The following is a 20,746-nucleotide window of genomic DNA, read 5'->3' on the forward strand; positions in this document are numbered from 1 at the left end:
AAGTGAGCCCCTTATGTAGTCCAAAAAACTTTAAGAAGGGTATATTCTCCAAAAAAAAATTGCAAACCGTACCGTTTAAAATTCTTTTTAAATAAAAAGTTGGTATTTATATAGTAAAAACGACCTTTTTTGTCTATCAAACAAAAACAAATTAACTTATACAATGTTTTGGAGAATATACCGTTATTAAAGTTTGTTGGACTACGTAAGGGGCTCACTTTGATATAAATATCTCTTTGATCGACTGGGTTTTTTTGGCGTAATTTTTGATTAAGTAAGAAAAGCCAAAATGACCCATTTTTGGGGTAAAATTTTTGGCCTGAGTTTCGCAAAACAAATTACACCATATTAATTCTGCTTAAATTTTAGGTCTTTAGAAGTTTCCACCTAATCTCAACCCAATTTGAGAAAAATGCGTTTTAAATTTCAAGTTTAACGTGTTTTGTCCGGTTAATTTAAATCAGCACTGTACATGAAACTCATGATAAATATGCTTAGAATTAGCAAGAGTTATCCAATCGGAACATATAATTTTCTCAGGTTTACAGTTTGTCTTACAGAATCACTGAATCATGATAGCTTCACTTATAATAAATTCAAGTTGAGCTCTAATTCTGCACAGTTGGTGTAGATGTAACGTGCATGCCACTGATAACAAAGGTTGAGAGTTCAAGTTCGGCCAGGATGTGTTCTTTGTGCAACCTGAAAATTTTCCGCTTGAAAAAAATGATGGCTTTTTTTTGCTTGGTTGCCACAGCTCGGATGGTTTAGGCAATTGAAAATCCTTTTGATGGTTTCCGGTTAAGCTATTGGTCTGTGAGTTTAAAGAAGTTTTGCACGAATTTTTTTGATATAAGATTTTGGCATTTTTTGTGTTAGTGAGCTTCAGTGATAATTCAACACCTTGTTTTTTTGCAGAAAAAGTCTTGTTCACGCTTAAATTTGATTCTCCTTGTTGTTGTTTTCTCTGCAAATCGGAAAAATTTTCTCAAACATTCAATCATTTTTTGCGGTTTTAAGAGTTTGTTGACACTTTTCTAACAGTCTATTGGCTTTATGAGGTTTTTTGTTTTGTCTCTGAATTCTTGTCTTACTCATAACTCGCCCCTTTTCACACTCGCCATAATCAAATAGTTTGAAACCATGATTTCCTCTAATTGCAATTTTTAAAATCCAATTTTTTCGTTTTTGATAAGTAGTTCGCTTCGTATGACTTTGATAAATGGTTTTTCTGCATTATAACTGTAGTAGATAACTACTGGATTGTTTCTAGTCTGGAAACGATATGAAACAATCTTCTCAGCCACCATGCCTCTTCGCATTTAGTTTTGTTACGCCTGAGCACTGGCATGTTTTATTGTATCGCATGTGATTCATGCAAAGTTCTGCTCCGCACGTTTTTTCGATTATTAATTCAAGGTTACCATCTATAGCCATCGTTCAAAAAAAGGTAAACGAAAACTATGTAGGAAAAAATTTTAAATTTGGAATATGAAAGTTAGAACATTACACTTGTATAAGACGAAGCATAAGCACCTGCATAAGAATCTGACCGTAACCTTGTCAGCTTAATTCCCGTTGCCCGATTCATTTTGAAGGTTCAGCTTTCTTCTAAGTCTCTGAATGTCATTTTTTAAGCTTCATTGGTGGACGGAATTGAGGTACAAGATTTTCAGAGGAATTGTAATTCCGATTTTGAAGAAAAATTTTTTAATCAATACTTTTCAATTAAAAACAAGGATAATCGGTTACTGTGCAAGTAGCACAGAATGTTTCCACCGGTCTTAAATAAATACAACAAAATAGTTTCCAATTAGTTTCGTTTTTTCGGCTTGGGGATATAGGAAGCTGCGCGAAAAAGTAAAGCTTAGGCATTTTCGTCAGTCATTTAAAATATGCAAATTGGAAAACAATTTTTGAAGACAAAGAAACTAATTTCAATAGAGAAAAACTAAATTTTCAAGTCTTAAGTTAAGCATAAATAAGCTAATGTAAGCCTGCTCACTCGCTCGAAGTTAGACGAAAAATCAGAAACTTCAAACAGGTTTTTCTCTACACAGGGAAAACTTTTTGAAATTTTGTAACGCGGTTCGAATCTCGACTGAAAGGGCTTTTATATGATATATCACTCAACCCTGTCCGATGATTGTTTGTGGTAGCTAATTTTGCGTGGAAAACAAAAAAAAAACAAAGAAACTAAAACTTACCCGAATACAAACCCGGAACAAAAATTGAGTTATTTCTGATTTTTTAAATATTTTCAACTTGTCGATTTATATACAAAAATTTAATACGCATGCAATTATTATGCTCGCTATTAGCAAGCTTTAGTAATTCGGAACGTACTTTTACTTGTAAACACTTTGTTTAATAGAATCACTGAATCATTTTCTCAAATGTGCACTTTGATCAACCAAAAATGTTTTATGACCATGTCTGCATATTAGATACCCGTTCTATTCAATAATAATAAAGATTTTTTTGGTAATTATTTCAGTGTTTTTTGATGTTTTTTACTCAACAGGGTTTGCTCAACTTTTGTCGGCTTTGCTACCGCCCCGTAAATTTTGTTTCGATACAAATTTATCTATCAATTTTTGTATTCAAAACAGATTGAGACAAAGATATGTAATTTTTGGTAGATCTAGTTTTTCAAACTTGTTTCGGTTTTATGTCTTCTAGGTTGTCAGGCCATGTTTATGCTGTGTCACAAGTTGTGCGAAGCTCTGCTTTGCCTCTGTGTATAATTTTGAGTTATTAAAAAAATCGATCATTTTCAAAAAATTGATCTTTTGATTTTTTTAAGTTGGTTTTGGCAATGCTTTCATTCCTGGCGCTCCGACTGGACCGCAGAGCGCAACAACGCTCCCTAGGCCCATGGGTCCTGTTCCCCAAGTTCCTCAACACAAACCGGTGCCGGACCCACGATTCTCAGCCACTATGCCTCTAACAACCAACAGCGTTATCGACTCTGCTTTTGGTCAACCTGCATTCGGAGCTCCGCCCGTGATACCTGCGCGCAACGATGCCCCTGGACAACAGGCGAATGCGTGGGCTTTCGGGACACCGCCACCGACTCAAGTGGCTCCGCAGAGGAAGGATTCGTTGCCGATTGGGAATGCATTCGGAGCTGCGCCTCCTGTGACTGATTGGCTAGTTCCTGTAGCATCTCGGGCCAAGTATAGACAGCAGTTTACATTGAGTGATGTTGGCAAAACTGGTGCAATCGGAGGTGTGTATTTGTGTGTCATGTAACTGAAAGCTGGATCTAACTAAATTATTTTATTTATATTGTTGTTTGTTTTAGGACAGTATAAATTGGGTATTGGCTCTGAATATGGTTGGAAGTTGAAGCTTTTTGCATTTTGTGTTAGATTTTTAATTGCAAACCCAAACCCCATAGTTTAGTTGATGATTAAATGTGATGGAGTTGTTTGTTAAGAGTCGGTGAACGTAGTTCAGACTCGTAAATAGGTCGATGGTTTTATTATTTTTTTTCAAAAAGTCTTAAAGTTTGTTCAGGCTCAAATTTACTTTTTCGCGGTTTGACTTTTGATTTTTTAAATTCAGTTCATTTCCTTTCAGAACAGCAAAGTTGTATAGGTTACAAAAAACGTGATCGACTTCTTCTTTCGAAATGGAATTTAATTATCAGATTTCCCAGAGAAACAAAAATTTTACCTCATCCAGTTTTCTCAAATTGGGTTAATTTTATCAAAAAAGTCACAATCATAAATTGTTCCGGAAGTGCAAAGAGGTGTAAGCCATCTATCTTTTTCTTGGAAATTCGAAACTGAAATTTTTTCAAAAAACAAGTCGATTTTTTTTCTGTTTACTTGCGTTCATTGTTCATTGACTCTTTTCCAACTGTTTGTTGGCTATGTTTTGATTTATTTCAATCAGAAAGATTGAAAGTTTATTTTTAGCAAATGTGGCTCGCAATCTACTTCTGCAAACAAAAGTGGACACCAACATCTTAGCTCGCATTTGGTATGTAAGCTTTCGTTACGTTATCTTCTTCGTGCATCTGTCAATATTTTTCAGATATAATGAACAAGTAGCGTAAAATGTTCCGATTTTTAAAAACTTTTTGTGGAGATTTGTGTAAAAGGTGTAATTGTGTAAAAATCGAAACGTTTAAACCCCGCAGTCTTAAAGCTCCATCTGAAATTTTGGTTTTGAATAGTTTATTCTGATTGAAATTGACTCCGAGCCCTTGAGTCGAAGTTGTATAGAAGTAGGAATGGCTGCTGTCTATCCTTCCACGGATTAACTTAAACCTCAATCAGCAGAAGATTAACTTCATACCGAGTATGCCCCCATCTCCATTAATCATTATGTGTAAAACTCGAAATGCAAAAATTTAAAGAGTTTAGAAGATGTGTAAAACCAGTTCGAATTAGTTGAAACAATTTTTGTGTTGTTTTTTTTTGAAGATTTCCTAATGTCTGTAACCGCCGTTAAAGATTTCCTTATGTCCTTAACCACCGTTATAAACCTTAAAATGAACCTTGATGAACCTTAAAATTGTCTCTTTAGATATCGTTATACTTTTTGATATACGATTACTAATTAAACGTGCTTGTTTTAGGAATCTGTCGAGCCTTCGTGGCCAGGCAAGTCTGAATAGCGAGGAGTTTGTGCTGGCGATGCACCTGTGTGACATGGTGAAAGGAGGCGAGCAGCTGCCAGCTACTTTGCCTCCACTTCTAGTCCCTCCATCATTTAGGTACGGAGACTTAGTTATCTTAAATGGAATAACATGTAAACAATCAGACTGCTTTCGAAAGTGCTTTTGGAGGAACTTACTATCCAGGAAGTGGCACTTGCACTGAGATAGATGAAAAGTAGGAAAAGCCCAGGGCTAACGTCGGACATGGTAAAATTTACCGGGGATTGTGGACTTGCTGAACTTTTTGAAGTCCTGAAATGTAGGATTCTGGTCTAATCCCCTCCGACTGGGGTGAAAGTGAAACGGTTACTTTTTACAAAGCAAAAGGCAATCCGTTAGTATGTGGATCCTACATAGGCCTCCGATTACTGGAACACGCATTGAAAATTTCAAAAAAGTACTAGAAAATTGTCTGAGACAATTGATAAAAATAGATGACTTGCAATTTGGCTTTATGAGTGGTAGATCAATTACCGGTTTGTTTTTCTTATTAGGCAAATGGAGGAACTTTTAAGGGAAACGAAAAATCCCCTACGTCACTTATTTGTTGATCTCGAAAAAGCCTTCGACCGTGTTTCCAGGGAACTGATCCAATGGGCTCTGAGCCAACAGAATTTCCGAAAATCTGACACGATTAATAATGTGTCTGTACACCGAGTCCAAAAAACCAGAGTTCGCCAGCCCCAAGGATGCATTGATTACTTCGAAAGTAAAGTAGGCGTGCATCAAGCATCGGCACTTAGCCGATTGTTATTTATATTAGTAATGGAAAAGGCTACGAGGAACTGTCGGTCCATGGTACCATGGCATATGCTATATGCAGATGACCGTGTGGTATCCGCTGAAACGGAATCTTAGTCTATTGAGAAGTTGAATAAGTGAAACAAAACTTTGCAAAAACGTGATTTAAAGATCAACGTGGATAAGACAAAGCAAGGTCTAAAAAACGCTGGATTGATTGTGTTAAACGAGACTTTAATACTTTAGGCCTCAAATCACAGACCGACTTGATCGAATGAGATAAAAAAACGTGTTTTCTTCCAATGAACAGCTTGAATGATACTCAGAATGCTCTCATTTGAAACATTGCTTGCGAAATTTCCGAATGTCCAACCCCGCCACAATGGGAAAACGGACAATATATGCATTAGTAGTAGTAGTAATAAAGTGCTATAATGCGGTGTTTTGATCAACGATCAGTTTTTTCAAACGCACACAAATGTTGTTTTATCGTTATTTCCATATATGGTAGAACCGATCATTTGCTCTTGGTCTATACAAAAATTTCTACTGAATTTGGAATATATGCTGCCAAAAAATCCTCGAAAATCGGTATTTTAAAAAATAGAAACCTGAATTTGAGCTTTTTTCCACTAGTGTACATGACCACATCAGTAATCCAACCGTGGAATACTGTTTAGAAAGTCCAATCAAAGTGTTCAACTACTTTCAAGCATACTTTGTTTCAAGATATCAGGCAGCAAAAATTTGCTTTAAAAAGCGGATAGAGCTAGATCATATGCTGTATAATTAATGCCATTTGTCTTAAAATGCCAGTTGTCACCATCTGCAGTAAGTCTTGCATCGAATAAACTCTTTCTCGAAAAAACCGCGCAACATTTTTCTCATGCGATGTGAAATTTTCTCAGCGAGAAAAATGCGAGTGAAAACTCACTAACTGTTTTTTTGACCATTTTGCGCGATTAGAAAAACTTACTGCAGTCCGTGAAAGTTCGCGTCTTCAGACCGGGAAAAAATGTAAGTTCGTGAAACCAAGTTTTTTTTTTCACATATGGTAACACTGATCATTTTTCCTTGGTCTATATAAAAATTAATCTGAAACTCGAAGTAATTATTGTCCAAAATCATCTTTGAAAACAGGCTTTTGAAAGAGTAAAACCTAAAAGTGGGCAAATTTTTGTCTACTAGTGTATGGGCCGTTTTCGAATCTTCTGCTAAAGCGATTTTTTTTCGCTGTGATTGTCTAAATCGTGGTTCGTTGTTCTGAGCTTTGTGCTTTAGGTTCAACTTCGCACCTGAGTAAAATGCGACTTCGACTTTGATGTTGTCTTTCTGTGAGCGGGTTTAAAAATTATGATGGGAACAAAATGTATCCTGGGCTTGAAAGTCAGTAAACGAAGTGAATTTTTTGCTTTGGTAGGTTATTGTTTGTGTTTCAGGAAAAATTCTTGTGTGCTCAAATATAATTTTTGGTGGCTCGTCTTTTTCATTTTTTTTTAAGTTACTTCAAGAATTTTTGCTAAATGAAATGCAGATAAAGGCATTAATTTAACTAGCGAGCTTGCAAGAATTAGTGTATTAGTTGAAATTTCTTTTTCAAGAGTTATGAACGCAGTGAGTACTCTTAATTATGTCTTGCTGATTTTTGTTGTTTTTTTTTCTGCAAAAAGTCTTAAAATTTGTTCACGCTAAATTTTGATTTTCGCGGTTTGACTTAAGTTTTTTTTTCAGTTCAGTGCATTTCCATTGTTAAAAGGAAGGCAAACTCCACCATCGAACAGCAAAAATGTAAAGGTCACGAAAAACGTGATCAACTTCTAATCACGAAAGTGGAACTTTATTATCGAATTTCTCAGTGAAACAAAAGATTTACTTATTGATAGTTTTCTCAAATTTGGTTAATTTTAACAAAAAACTGTCCATCATAAATTATTTTACAAATTCAAAGAGCTCTAAGGCCATTTTTTTCGAGTTTCAAAAGTTGAAGATTTTGAAAAAAAACTAGTCAGTTTTGTTTTAGTTCCATTGCGTTCATTACTTTTTGCAGCTACCAGTTGGCTATGTTTCTCTAAACTAACTCGCAAATAAAAGTGTTCATTAAAATTGGTCGCTCATTTGGTGGAACTTTTGCTATTATCACGATCTGTTGCACTGGAATGTTTAAAGCATCTGTGCTCTGAAATTTCTCTGCTTTATTTGTGGCTAGTGTTTGTGATTTATTAAGCGTCAGTGGCTAAGTGGTTAGTGCGTGAGACTTATAATCTCTTGGTCATAATTCGAATCCCAGACGTAGCCAAGTTTTTACAAATCAAGGCTGATTTATAATTTGTTATGGCATTTTATAGAGCTGCTTTTTGTGTTATCGCTAGTGTTTGCGAAGCGCAGCTTTGCCCCTATGCAAAAAAAAACGGCCTCAATAATTCTCTTCATTACCCGCACTGTCTTCATTAATAGTATGCCAAAGATGTGCTTTTTTCATTGGGAATGCCTCAGCCTTTGAGTGTAATGTCTCAGTGAATGCTTTGAGAGCGCTTTGAAGTCTATGAAGTAGTTTTTGTAAAAAAAAAACATTCAAAAACAAGAAAAATTTAAGTCCTCACATGCTTGCTATATTGAGAAATAGTATGTTTTACGTCTAATTACGCATTATTAAGAGCAAATAACTGAACTCAGCTTAGGAGTTGATAGATATTTTAAAAATTTTAAAGCATTAACAAATAAAAAAAAACAAGGATAGCCGTTTACAGAATTTCCGACCATAATCTTTAAAAAAATAACCCAAAAAAAGTTTTTTTTTTCAAATTAGTATCATATTAGAACTAAGGCATATTCGACAGTCATAGTAAACTAGGCCCATTGGAAAACAGTTTCTGTAGAATTATCACAAGGAATACGAAGAAAAAATCGTAAGAAAAATTGAAATTTTTTTGAGTTTTTGGAATTTTTGAAGTTTTTGATTTCTGAAATGGCGCTAAACAACTCAAAAAACTAACTGAAATTTCCAATTTTTAAGTTTTCACGGTCTAAATTGAGCTTATTTAAGCTATTTCAAGCCTGCACCCTCAATTATTAGCTCATAAATGTACTAACACCCAAAAACTTAAAACTGGTTTATCTCAACATTGAGGGGAAATTTAGAAAAAAATTAAATTTCATTCGAATAACAACTAAAAGGGCTTTGTTTTTATATGTCACTCGACCCGATCTGATGATTATTTGTGGTGCATTATTTTGCGTGGAAAACAAAAAGAAAGAAAAAGAAAAAACTGAAACACAATTTTCAAACCTCCTTAATATTTGGAAAAATCTTTCCACGAGGAATAGCATTTGAGCTCAAGTTATTGATTTTTTTTCGCATGGTGAAAACGCTGCAAGTAGTTGAATTTTTTAATCCAAATATTCGTCAGTTTCTTCGAAATACGAGCAGAATGCAATATTTTGATTTTGGGAAATGATGGAACTCGGTTTTCTATGATTAGTCATATGGCTTAGCAAAATTTTACGGTGCTTGGTTTTAAAATATGTGCTACACTTTGCACGATTGTGAATCAGCCAAATTGATTATCCTCGTATTTAGATGGCTAAAGCGACGCTTATCGTGCCCATTGGAGCAATGCTTACAATTTGCCATCCTGCATAACAGGTGTAGATAGCACTTGATTTAACTTCAACGAAACTATAATCATAGCACCAATCAGCAGTACCACAGTATTTTTTTTTCATCAAACACTCAGTTGAAAGTGCGTTTGTTTGCTTTAGAGATCCTCGTGCTGTGATTGGTCAAGCGCCAATGGATGTTACGAATACAACCGGAGTTTCATCGGCAGAAAACACTGCTGATCAACAGGCGCAGAAACAACCCATGCCAGGTATGCGATTAGCTTCACAACTCGATAATAGCAAAGTTAGTAACTCGTGTACATTGAGAAATAATTTCTCTATTTTCCTTTGCTTCCGTGGCTTTCGAAAAATAAACATTTGAAAAATCATTATTTTGAACTCATCATCGTTTCAAATCTCAGTTCAAATATTCATATATATTTTCAATTTTGTGTTTTAACTGGGTAGATATAGAGGGGGGTCGATGCCCCTCCCCGCAGCAATTGGAATCTCATCGTCACATGCGTTTTCCTTTTGCCACATTTTTTTTCGAGAGCAGTGTTGGTCAATCAACCCAGTATGTTCTAATATCGAGGGAATTCATGAGAAAACATGAGGGGGATTACGGATGCATGCATTGGAGTCAAAAACTTCCGTCAACTGTCGTAAAGCATCACGAATTTGCTTGCGCCACAATAATGGCTCTTTTAGTAATTTAGGAGAGTTCGCACAACTAATTTGGTCGACTTGAGAAATTTTAAATTGAGCCAATACAAAAATCCCAGATCCATTCTTATGTTATTTGATAAAAAAACACCCATTTTATATGTTGCAGCGCCTCGTAAGTTACGACGAATTTTCATATAAATTATGTTTACTCACTAAGTGTTTGAACTAGGGGTTGATAGATGACGTTTAATTATTTAAGTAACATTGATATCCTAACTTTTTTACTTGGTTGCTATGCTTAGTACATCAGGGATGTCGTTAATTGAGTTAAAGGCATTTGTAACTACAATAATGGTCACATTCATTAACATTATGGCAAAAGAACTCTACTTTTCCTTTGCTGAGTTTTTGGTCGTAAAAATAATCTTGATTAAAGAAAAACAATGATTCACGCCTAAATATACATTTCGTGCCGAATTTTAGCGCAGCGGAAGGATCTGCTTAGCAATCATCTCCCCTTTCAAGAAAAGAAGGGGTTCTTAAGTAGATCAAGTTAGAGAATTTCGAACAATCAGAGTGCTGCAAAATTAAGATTTCTCAATACAAAACTCTAGTGCTACTTTACAGTACTTTTTTATTGGAGTGGAGGTTCTTCAGTAGATACTGTTGATAGGAGGGAGAGATTTTTAAGTAGATCCCAGCGGAACAAGGCGTTCAAAACTTCATACCAATTTTCGTCTTTTGATTTTCGGCCGAAGCAGCATGGAAAATTGTCGTTTCAATTGTCTGTATATTCAATTTCCTAGCCCCTATCATCAGTAGCTGCAAGTGGCGTGAACTAAATATGCGTACAGTAACTCATTTTTAAGTTATTTTATTTTAGAAGAAGGAGGTTTGTGAATCAAAATGAGTACAAGTTTGATTTTATTACTCCCTGCATAGCGTAGTTGTTGCAATTGCATTTAGCTACATTTTAGTTTACTTCATCCTAATTTCATCTACCTAAATGGCTGAACTGCCGAGAAATCAGGCTTGTAAAATAGGAAGGCTAGTTGAGGTAAACAGGAAAGAGTAATGATCATTGATACCAGAGCAAATTACAGTTTTTTTATGGAAAATGTTTTTGAGAACGTTGAGCTATTTGCATAACTGTAAATGTCAATTTTGAATAAAAATAGGTAGATGAAATGCTGAAACGTCCATTGTGTTGCTTGATGAAATGATATTTATTTCTCGTTGTAATGGGGATTGACTTCCCTTATTCCCTGATACCAGAATCAAAAAGCCTGAAAACGAGATAGCGAAATGCCAATATTGAGATTTAAAAATGGCAAAAAGCTGTGTTCAAGCTTAGCTGCGACGGGATATACAGGTATCAGAATGGTTGCATAATAACACCATCGAATCTTAATAACACCGAGTAGTTTTTCCGATGCAAAAGACGCATTGCCAGACGAACATATCATTTACACAATACATGCATGCAAATGCGACAATCGAGGACCTAAATAGCAAGTTTTCATGTCTCGGCATTAAGAATAGACCGATTTCAATTCTGGATCTACCAGAACTTTTTCATTCGATACGTCTGAATCTAATCTCAAATCGGCTGTTAAAGATTTTTGCCGTTTTTGCATGTGAATATTAAGTTCAAAGTCACCTCTGTATCTGAAACTGCTACTCATTTTGAAAATAGGGCAGCCCCAATTCCGAAAAAATGACACTGTGTTAATATGGAGAAATAATATTTTCACTTGCTATAGTAAGTGACATGAAATCGGAACTAACTACAATGTTTTCAACTTAAACAATTTTTCTTACAGGCGACAGGTATTGGGTTTGATTCCCGGCCGGACCTTGTTTTCTTCTTCGCCATGAATGGATGTTTACCTTGCTCAATTATTGCACCTCGTTCCCTTTTAAGTCCCTCTCACTTGGTCCAAAATTAAAGCAGACGTCTTCGCAACATAGGGATAAGGGGGGGGGGGTCGAGTCTCGGCCGGAGCGTGTGTTTTTCGATGCGGAAACTTTTTTTGAAAAGTTGAATAGTTTGACCCTTATTTGTCTACTTAATTCTTGTAGATTTACTGACCAAAGCATGGAGTTTTTTTTTCTTCAAAGGATCAAATTTTTTGGCAATTTTAATTATAATTACCCCTGCGATAAGCAAGGGTATTGCAGTCGGGTGTTGGATTTTTTACCGTACATAATTTTAGGCACATAATGGTCAAATGTATAGGAATCGTCAAATGTAGCAATGTCTTTAAAAATTCAAATGAAACTACCTTTAATTTGGTAGGAAATAGGCGTAGTCCGTTTCCGGTGTTTGTTTGTTTTGAAACAGTTTTCTTGAAAAAGTGATTTTTTTTTTCAGATTTGTGGTTTCAGGCCTAGTTTCCGTCGGTTCATTTCCCGTTATGTTAATTGACATTTGTTTTATTTGGGACTGTTTTTTTCGGCTTTTTTTGTGAAGCGTGGATTTTAATTTGAATTTTTTTTACTCTTGTTGGAAGTTTGTAACTAGTCGTTTTACCGATTCTGATTTTCCAAAATTTTGTTTTTTATTAGTAGACTTTTTCGGGTTAACAACTATTTTAACAAAATCAGTTGAATCATTTGTTGAATTACAGTTAAATCACAGCTTACATGCTCAATTTCGTGAAAATTTAAAATTAACTACTGATACTAGTTAATACAGAATGATTTCAGGGAGGGTTTGAAACTTCAAAAGTTTTTTTATTACAGAATCAGTTTTTTTTTCGGCACAACTGATGTCTGCTTAAATAATGTCGGCCTTGTTTCCGCTTCGTTAGTTTTGTTCAGTTGGGAATTTGAATTTCAAATGTATTGTTTGGCAGGTTTGCCTTGAATTCTTGTTTGATAAAAACAGTTACTAAGAAATTGTATAATATTGAGTTTTTTATGTTATTTTTGAGACGCTTTGAAAAAATTTTATCATTTTTTGCAAAAAAAAATTGTTTTTTTTTTCTAAAATCTGTCCACCTAATTTCAAAAAAGGATATCCATAGAAAGACCGCCTACATTCTTGTTTGCCTGCCCACGCCCCTCTCGGGTCTCTTTTTGCTTCATACCTTTGTCTACAGCCTCCGAAAAAGTCTGTGGGGGGAATATTTGACCGATGTTTTTGATTTTTTTGTTTTCTCAAAAACTAATCTACCAAATCCGAGGTTTCAGTTTCAATGAATAGAACCGAGTTGAAAAGCTCCCCTCCACAAGTGCCGACGACCATATTTTTTACACTTAAAATTATGGCCCTCGGATTAGTCAATTTTTTTACCATGTTTTGAATCGTTTTTAAAATTTTCTCGAAAACTAACCTGAGGTGGTGAGTAGCTTCTCGGCATGAGCGGCCACTCACAATTCTCTTATGCAAAATTTATTCTCATTTTTTTTCAGCTCCGCTTTGCCTCTGTGTTGAAAGTCATTCTGTGGTCTGTAATTTTACCAATTTTGATTTTGAATAGTTAAATGCTTTTTTTTGCTTGAATAGGTTTGGATTTTGCTATATCGACTTGGTTGCCTCAATTTGCGTCGGTTAAAATTCAAAATGGATAGTGATGTTTTTGTATGTTTCAGAGACTAGAGCGTAAATCTGAAAGTGTTTTTGCTCAAATATTCAAAGTGTTTTTGCTCAAATATTTCTCTGGCATCAGTTTGTTTTCGTCTCAACTGGCGGCTACCCGAGTATTGTCGGTTTAGTTGCCGCTCGGTAAAGGGTCTTGAAAACTTATGTAATGAAGGTTTTTGTTTTGCTTGTCATAAGTTCCTCAAATTGAAGATCACACAGAGTAATTTTGTTAACTATTTTTTTCGAGTTTTTAAAAAAAACTCTGCTAATTGCCAAAGCTATGTTTGTGTTGTATCGCAAGCTGTTCGCCTCTGTGTTGAAAATTTTTAATTTCTTAAATCTTATGACGTGATCGTTGGTAACATATGTATATGATTTCGATGATGATCGGTTTGGTTTGAACACTTTCATGAGGGTGTCCCTCTTCATGATAGAAGGACCAAATGACAGGAATCTATTTTAAGCCAATCAAATATGAAAATAGCACCCCTTCTATCATGAGAAGAATTCCCATCTTCATGTTTGCACAAGTAGATCCTAATGGACATGAGTAATTGATATTGGAAATAAGTGTTTGTTTTATTTTCAGTTTCATTCGAAGATAAAAGGAGACAGAATTTCGACTTGGGCGAACAGGCTCTGGAACGAAAAAGGCAGGCATTATTGGAACAACAGAGAAGAGAAAAGGTTTGTGAAATCTATATTATGTCAATTGTGTTTTTTCATTAGATGAGGAAACCAATTTATTCTGTTATTATGTTTTTTGGGAACGGAAAGTTTTCTACGAACTTTATTTCGTCGGGGTCAGGAGCGAGGCAGTAAATCAATTACGAGCATTGAAGAGAGCTCGCTTTGCTCTCAAAACCTCTTTTTCTCCGGCAAAGTCCAAATTCTTTTTGTCCGGCAATTTTCAAGCAGATTCGCCTTAAAATTGCAAGAATGTTCAATTGCGTTTCCGTGTTAATTCCTCACTGTTTAGACCCTGTGAACTGTAAACATGAGGATAAGCTATAACTTTTTTTAAAAATGTTTTTGTCGCTATCTTTTTTTTTAATTCAACTTGCTTTTATTCCATAAAAACTTCTCAGTTGGTTTTTGAATTTTTTAAGTCTATATTTTTGATAGATCAATGGTAAAGCCAGGTTCTGAAGTTGAAGCGCTTCCTGTTTTGAAGTGTAGCAATGATCTCAGTTTGAGTGCTGAGAAAAGTTTCAGTACAATCAAATTTCTTGGGGCTCTGATACAAAATGAAGTATTTTAAAATCATTTGAATCTAATAGTGAGTCTCTGGCTTACTGAGTCTGGAGGTAGTGGTGAATACGCGTGAGACAGCAAAGGTCCTGGGTTCAGATCTGAGCAGGACCTGTATTCTTTCAAACAGGAAATATTCCGTTGCAAAAAAATTGTCTGCCTTTGGTTTATCGGCTTAGTTGCCACATCTTAGAATTTTTTCTACCTTATACAGTTTTCATTGTAGATGTTTTTTAAGTTTTCAATCACTCCTGCAATTTTAATTCCACTAACCTTGACTTCGTATATATTTTTTTTACTTCTTTTTTCACTTAAATTTTTTTTGGCTGAAATGGCCTCAATGATTTCAGCTTATATTTTATCGGCTTATTAACCTTTTTTTTGGTCGTTTGAGGGAGCTAATTTTGCATGCTTTCCGTCATGATTGCAAGAAAGGTTAAAAATCTTAGAATACAATTTATAGTCCAAAAATTTTCATGATAACAATTTTATTTGCGCTCGATAGTTGTTTTTGAGTTTTCATTAAACACTATCGAATGTGTTTTTGGACGTGTTTGCCGCAGATAAAACATCATCCCAGACAAGATTTCGAAGTTTTTCGTAGTTGTGGTTTCTCCGACAATGTTTCCGTTTTCTCTGGACTTGGTGGCTCTCCTTTCCTGTGCTAGCTTGCAATGCTGTTTTTGTGGTATTGCTTCGCCTCTGTCTTTAAATTGAATCCTAACATCTTTCAGGCGTCTTCCCAATTAGTCTAGGGGTAATTCCGTCGCCTGCGCATCCTACGGTCTGGGGTTCGCATCTCGGTCGGAATTTTTTTTGTCAGTTTGTATGCAATTGAAAAAAAGTTCGATTAAAATTGAGTTGTCGAACTTTCGTTTGTCTGCTCAAGTTTTGTCAGCCAAGTTTCCACATCACAGATTTTGGTTTTGCTGTAAGTAACTTTCATTGCAAGTGCAAGTGTGGTTCTTTGTAGTATCACTATTAGAAGTATTGTTCATTTTTTTGGCTCAACTGGTGTCTGCTCAAAGATAGTCGGCTTAGTTGATATATTACTGATTTTTCTGGTGCTCCTAGCAACTTTCATTGTAGTTGCAAGTGCAAGCGTTGCTTATTATAGTTTTAGGTTGCTTTAAAGCTTGAATATATAATCAAATTTTTTTCATATTAACTTGTGTCTGCTCTAAGATTGTCGACTTTGTTGATTCTTTGTAAGTTTTGATCCGTTGCTAATTTAATATTCAAATTTCTGGGATTTGTGCCTGAATTGAATTTCTGTGGAGGCATGTCGAGAAGTTTAAAATTTTTATAGACCGATTTTTAGAAATTTAGAAAAACTTGTTATTCATGCCAGTTGGAAAAAGGGCTCTTTTCCAGTTCCCTCCCTTCAAATTCAATTTTGAAAATGTTATTTAACGTTGTCATAATGCATTGAAATTTGGCACGGTGAACAAACAAACAACTGTGAACAGATTTGTTCTTCATACTTTACATCGTAACATCACGCATTTAGCCATAATAACATGTAAAACAAACATAAAACTCGGTATTTTGAAAAGGGGGGACTGGAAAAGAGCTGAAAAAGTTACGTTTTTATACCATTAGCGATTAATTGCATTTGGGAAGTCTTGGTTAAGTTTTTTATACATTATTTTGAGTGTCAATGAACGAAAAGTAGACATTTCTTTAGGTCATACGTTTTTTCAGGAAAAAGTTAAAAGTTGCTTGCGCTCAATTTTTTTTTTCGTGGTTTGACTTCTAGTTTTAGATTCAGTTCGAGCCTCTTTGGCAATTTGAAGACAAAGTACGCTCTCGAATACCAACAGAGCAAATAGACCAAAAACACTTGATAAACTTAGGGTTTGTTTAAATTTGGGTTTTGATTTTTAGAAAATAACCGATTGATTAAGTTTTTCTTTCTAATAACCGATTGTGTAGTTTTGCTTTAACGTGAAATAAGTTTTCACTTCAAAACTGGATTGTTGAAAAATGTTTATTACTCTAAGTCAAATGTTATTTTTGGTGTGCTTGATTTTTCAACTGCCTCCTGTTGGATGAAAATTTTTTGACATCTCAAAACCTACATAGGAAATGGGAAGATATATTGATTTTCTGGAAAAAGTTAGATTGCTCATGCAAACGAGAATACTTCTTTTTTAGTTCAGCTAGAAAAACTTGTTCATTATGGGTTTGAAATAATAAAACAAGCAAATTACAAGCAAGCTATTTAAAAAATCGGAATAATTTGTAGGAAGAAAGAATGGAAAAGGAGCGTCAAGAGGAAGAGCGCCGAGCTCGCGAGCGAGCTGAACAAGAACGAAAGCGTGCTGAACAAATAGCCGAGCAGCAGCGTCGTTTGGACGAGGCACGAAAAGAGGCCGAAGCGAAAGCTCAAGCCGAACACGACAGACGAATCGCTCTCAGTCTGGAGTCTCGGATCGCTTCGGCTCGAAATCAAATGACGCATTTGCGAAGTCAGAATAGTCAAATGGACAGTGACATTCAAGTATTGGCGTCAAAGAAAAGGTCACTAGACCAGCAGATGGAGGAAACAAGGAATAGTGAGAATATGGTGAGGAATTCACTGAATGAAAAGAATCAGAAATACGCTGAGAGACGGAAAGACTTGGAGAAGCTGCAGTTACAATTACAGGTAGAAAACATATTCTGTCTCATTTTTCTGGTGGTCATTCAAAAAGGGACTTCTTTTTTGGTTGAATTCGTTTAAGATGTTTATAAAAACTTCTCAGTGCGGATCATAAGTTAACCGATGTAGTATTTGGGATATATTTTGAACAAATGTATCGAAGAAGCTCTTAGCTTTTTAATGGTCACATAACTCCATAACTTGTTTATAGTATCTGAAATGGGGGCTGGCTATAAATGAATCTCGATTTCAGGAGTTTCAGAGAAATCTGAAAACGTACTCGGATAAAAAGATGTCAATCGCTGACCAACTCAAGCAGCAGGCACTCCGCAATCCAATTGGTGAGTTTGAATTGGTGTTGTAATATCATTTTCCAGTGTACTAACGCTTGTTCATTATGTTTGCTACGTGTGATGTTAATTTGGTTTGTTTTTGCAGAAGAGGCTCAATATGCAGGTTTGGCATGAATCTCGTCGTATGTTGCATCTCTAGCTTAAATGCAGTTTAAAGAGCAGACAAGCGAACAATAGAAAAATGTATGATAGAAATGAAGGATAACTTCCCAAATGGCATAAAAATGTAGTTTTTCCAAAGTTGAATAAGTTTCTAGGTTTCATTGAAACTCAAACGATTTCGATCAACGGATGTTTCTCTTTTTTTATCTGAAATGAGAACATGTGAACAAGTTTCGGATTTCATTCCTTCCAAACAAATATTGAGTGATTTTTGCTTGGAAAATTATTAACAAGCTTATGATTTTGATAACAATTCTTAAGACTGTTCTTAAGATGAAATATTAATCAACATTTATATTGATAACTTTACTAGTTTTCATATATTTTTTACTGTTCACAAAAAATTGCGCACCAAATTTTTTCAGCGCAATTGTTGCATGGAGTTTGTGCCATTAGGCAAACTTTCTATTTTTATGCCATTTGAGACGTATGAAGTAATGAAGTAAAGAGTTTCTGAGCTGAATCAATGTCGTTAACATAACCCTTAGCCTGAAATCAATTGAACCGAGTCGAGCGCAAACATGAAAAATTAGCGTAATCGGGCAAGATATTTTTGTTTTAGTTTGGCGATATTTTTTTACCGTAAAGGAAGTTCTATATTTGCACAAAAAGATTTCGTCTCTTGTACTAGTTGTAAAACAGCATGCGTGAAGAATTCTTCGCAAATAAACTTACCTCTATAAAAGGTATGTACTTGCATCTATAAACTTCAGTAATTGTGTGATTATTTTTCAGCGGAACGACATTCGCAGGCTATGGCTTCGTTGGAGGCGGAAAAGCGAAAAGTGTCTAATCTGAAACAGCAGATCACAACTGCTGAAAAAGAGACAGCTGCAAAGTTCCACAAGATAGACCTGCTGAACTCACAGATTAACGAATGCAAGGCTCTTTTGGCAAAGGGAGCGACGCAGAATAACATAAACAGCATAGTCGCTAACCAAACGACCAAGCCGTCAACGTGAGTTTAAGTTTGCAGTTTTGATCACAACAAAGTGTCGGCTAAATATATAAGCAGCCCTTATTTTATTACCTTTCCTTGCGGCTGGCAAATTTAACGCAACCGGGTGCAAGGCTTTTTCCCCGTTATCAACTTAGCTGACAGCAACCATCAGCTTACTTTAACAAGTAGCACAGAATGTTCCGACCACAGTCTTTAGAACAATACAAAAATGTTTTCTCAAATTATTGTCTTTTTCCTGCTTGTTGTGATGAAAAAATCTGAAGGAAAAAATAGAACTTGAGAATCATAGTAAAATAGGTCAATTGGAAAACAGTTTTTAAAGAAAAATGACTAGAAAAACTAAAAAAAAAAATCCCAAAATTGCGCTAAAAAACTCCAAAAACTACCTTTTCTTCAGTAAAACTAAATTTTCACGGCTTAAATGAAGCTTAAATAAGCTATTGAAATTACTAAGTACCTTACTAATTAGCTCGAAATTAGACCAAAAATCAAAAATTTCAAACAGGTATTTCTCGACACTGAAAAATTTTTTGAAATTTTTTTGTTCGAATCACGACTGAAAGGGCTTTAATATGATATATCACTCAACCCTGTCCGATTATTTTTTGTGGTAGCTGATTTTGCGTGGAAAACAAAAAAACTAAAACACGAATCCAAAGTTCCTCGCCATTTTCAATGGTCGGAACAATAACATATCAATTTCCTGCTGCCAGTTTTGCTCATTTTACGCAGTGGCTACGCACATATGCTCATGCTTGAAACGAAAAAATTGCGATGTTAACCTGCGGAAAGTAGCTGCACTTTTTTTATAAGTTAAAAGTATGTCAGTGGAAAAATTTAAATGTCCGACTATTGTTTGTTTGCGGATTTTTTTGTTCGCTGATTTTCTAGAGTCTGGACTTTTCTTCCGATTTAAGCAATTTTCGGTATAATTGATTGCACTTGTGTGCTTTGGAAGAACATTAAGACTGAGTTCAAATTTTTTTATGACTAAAATTTTGTCGGATCATTGTGTGGCTGCCCAACTATTAAAGGCTTATTTATCGCTTGATAAATTGTTTGAATGCTAATTTAAAGCTGGAAATTGCGTTTTTTTGCTGTTGTACATTGCATATGTTTTTTAGGCAAGTCTCGCGATTATTTATGGAGCAACAGTTTACTTTTCGATCTTCCAGTTTCCGAATTTTTCTTTGTCTTCAAAATTATATTTTTCTTGTGTAGTTGCTTTTTCTGTTTTATAAATTTATTTGGCGTATTTTCATTTCGGAGTTATTTTTTTTTTGGTTTCATTTGCGAAATTTTTCACAAGCGTCGAACGCTAAGTTTGATTAAAGCTGGCAATTCAACAACTGTAAAACACCAAATTTTCAATCGGAAGCACATCGAGAAATAGTGGCCAACACGGTATTTATGCGATAATTTATGAAGCGTAGTTGATGGACGTAGTTCAGACTCTTGTATATATATAGGTCGTGATGATTTTTTCCAGGAAAAGTCTCAAAGTTGTTCAGCTTCAAAGTAACTTTTTCGCGGTTTGACTTATGATTTCTTTTTGAGTTCAATTCATTTCCTTTGTTGAAAGGATGGCAAATTCCACTATAGAACCGAAAAAATGAAGAGGTCACGAAAAACGTGATCAACTCCTAGTTTAGAAAGTCAAATTTAATTTACAGATTCCGTAGTGGAATAAAAAATTTACCCATGGATAAAGTTTTTTCAAATTGGGTTAATTTCATCACAAAAGGTACATCAACATTTGCTCGAGAAATGTATAGAGCTACGATCTATATATTTTTTTCGAAAGTTGAGATTTTAAAAAAAGTCATTGCTTGCGTTCATTGACTCTTTTCCAATTGTCCGATGGCTGCGTTTCCATTTTTACGTGGAGTGTTTTGTTTTGAGCTTTTTTACGCAAGCATATTTGCTCAATTCTGTGATCCATTTCTCTGTACATGCAGTTTTTATAAATTTTGAATAGCAATTGATATATCCGTTTAAATGCATGCTTGTCTTCTTGTTTTTAAGAGAAATTAGCGTTGTTTTTTAAGGAGCAAATCTTAAAACTCGTTCACGCTCAATTTTGATTTTTCGCGGTTTGACTTCA

At 35.1% G+C, this 20,746-nt stretch overlaps 1 protein-coding gene across 3 annotated transcripts in view; it reads left to right on the forward strand.

The window, feature by feature from the left end:
* Positions 1-20,746, forward strand: part of LOC134841198 (intersectin-1-like) — a 333,033-nt gene that overhangs the window by 296,602 nt on the left and 15,685 nt on the right. For 2 of the 3 annotated variants that reach the window (XM_063857026.1, XM_063857027.1), the window contains exons 4-12: positions 2,807-3,232; positions 3,927-3,990; positions 4,592-4,729; positions 9,173-9,282; positions 13,861-13,958; positions 16,771-17,172; positions 17,420-17,507; positions 17,605-17,622; positions 18,417-18,639. In XM_063857026.1, coding sequence (XP_063713096.1) covers positions 2,807-3,232; positions 3,927-3,990; positions 4,592-4,729; positions 9,173-9,282; positions 13,861-13,958; positions 16,771-17,172; positions 17,420-17,507; positions 17,605-17,622; positions 18,417-18,639 — 1,567 coding nt within the window. The remainder of the gene's footprint in view (positions 1-2,806; positions 3,233-3,926; positions 3,991-4,591; positions 4,730-9,172; positions 9,283-13,860; positions 13,959-16,770; positions 17,173-17,419; positions 17,508-17,604; positions 17,623-18,416; positions 18,640-20,746) is intronic. The other variant, XM_063857028.1, reaches the window with a different exon arrangement.

This window comes from Symsagittifera roscoffensis, chromosome 3 (assembly GCF_963678635.1).
Source record: "Symsagittifera roscoffensis chromosome 3, txSymRosc1.1, whole genome shotgun sequence".
Classification (NCBI taxonomy): domain Eukaryota; kingdom Metazoa; phylum Xenacoelomorpha; order Acoela; family Convolutidae; genus Symsagittifera; species Symsagittifera roscoffensis.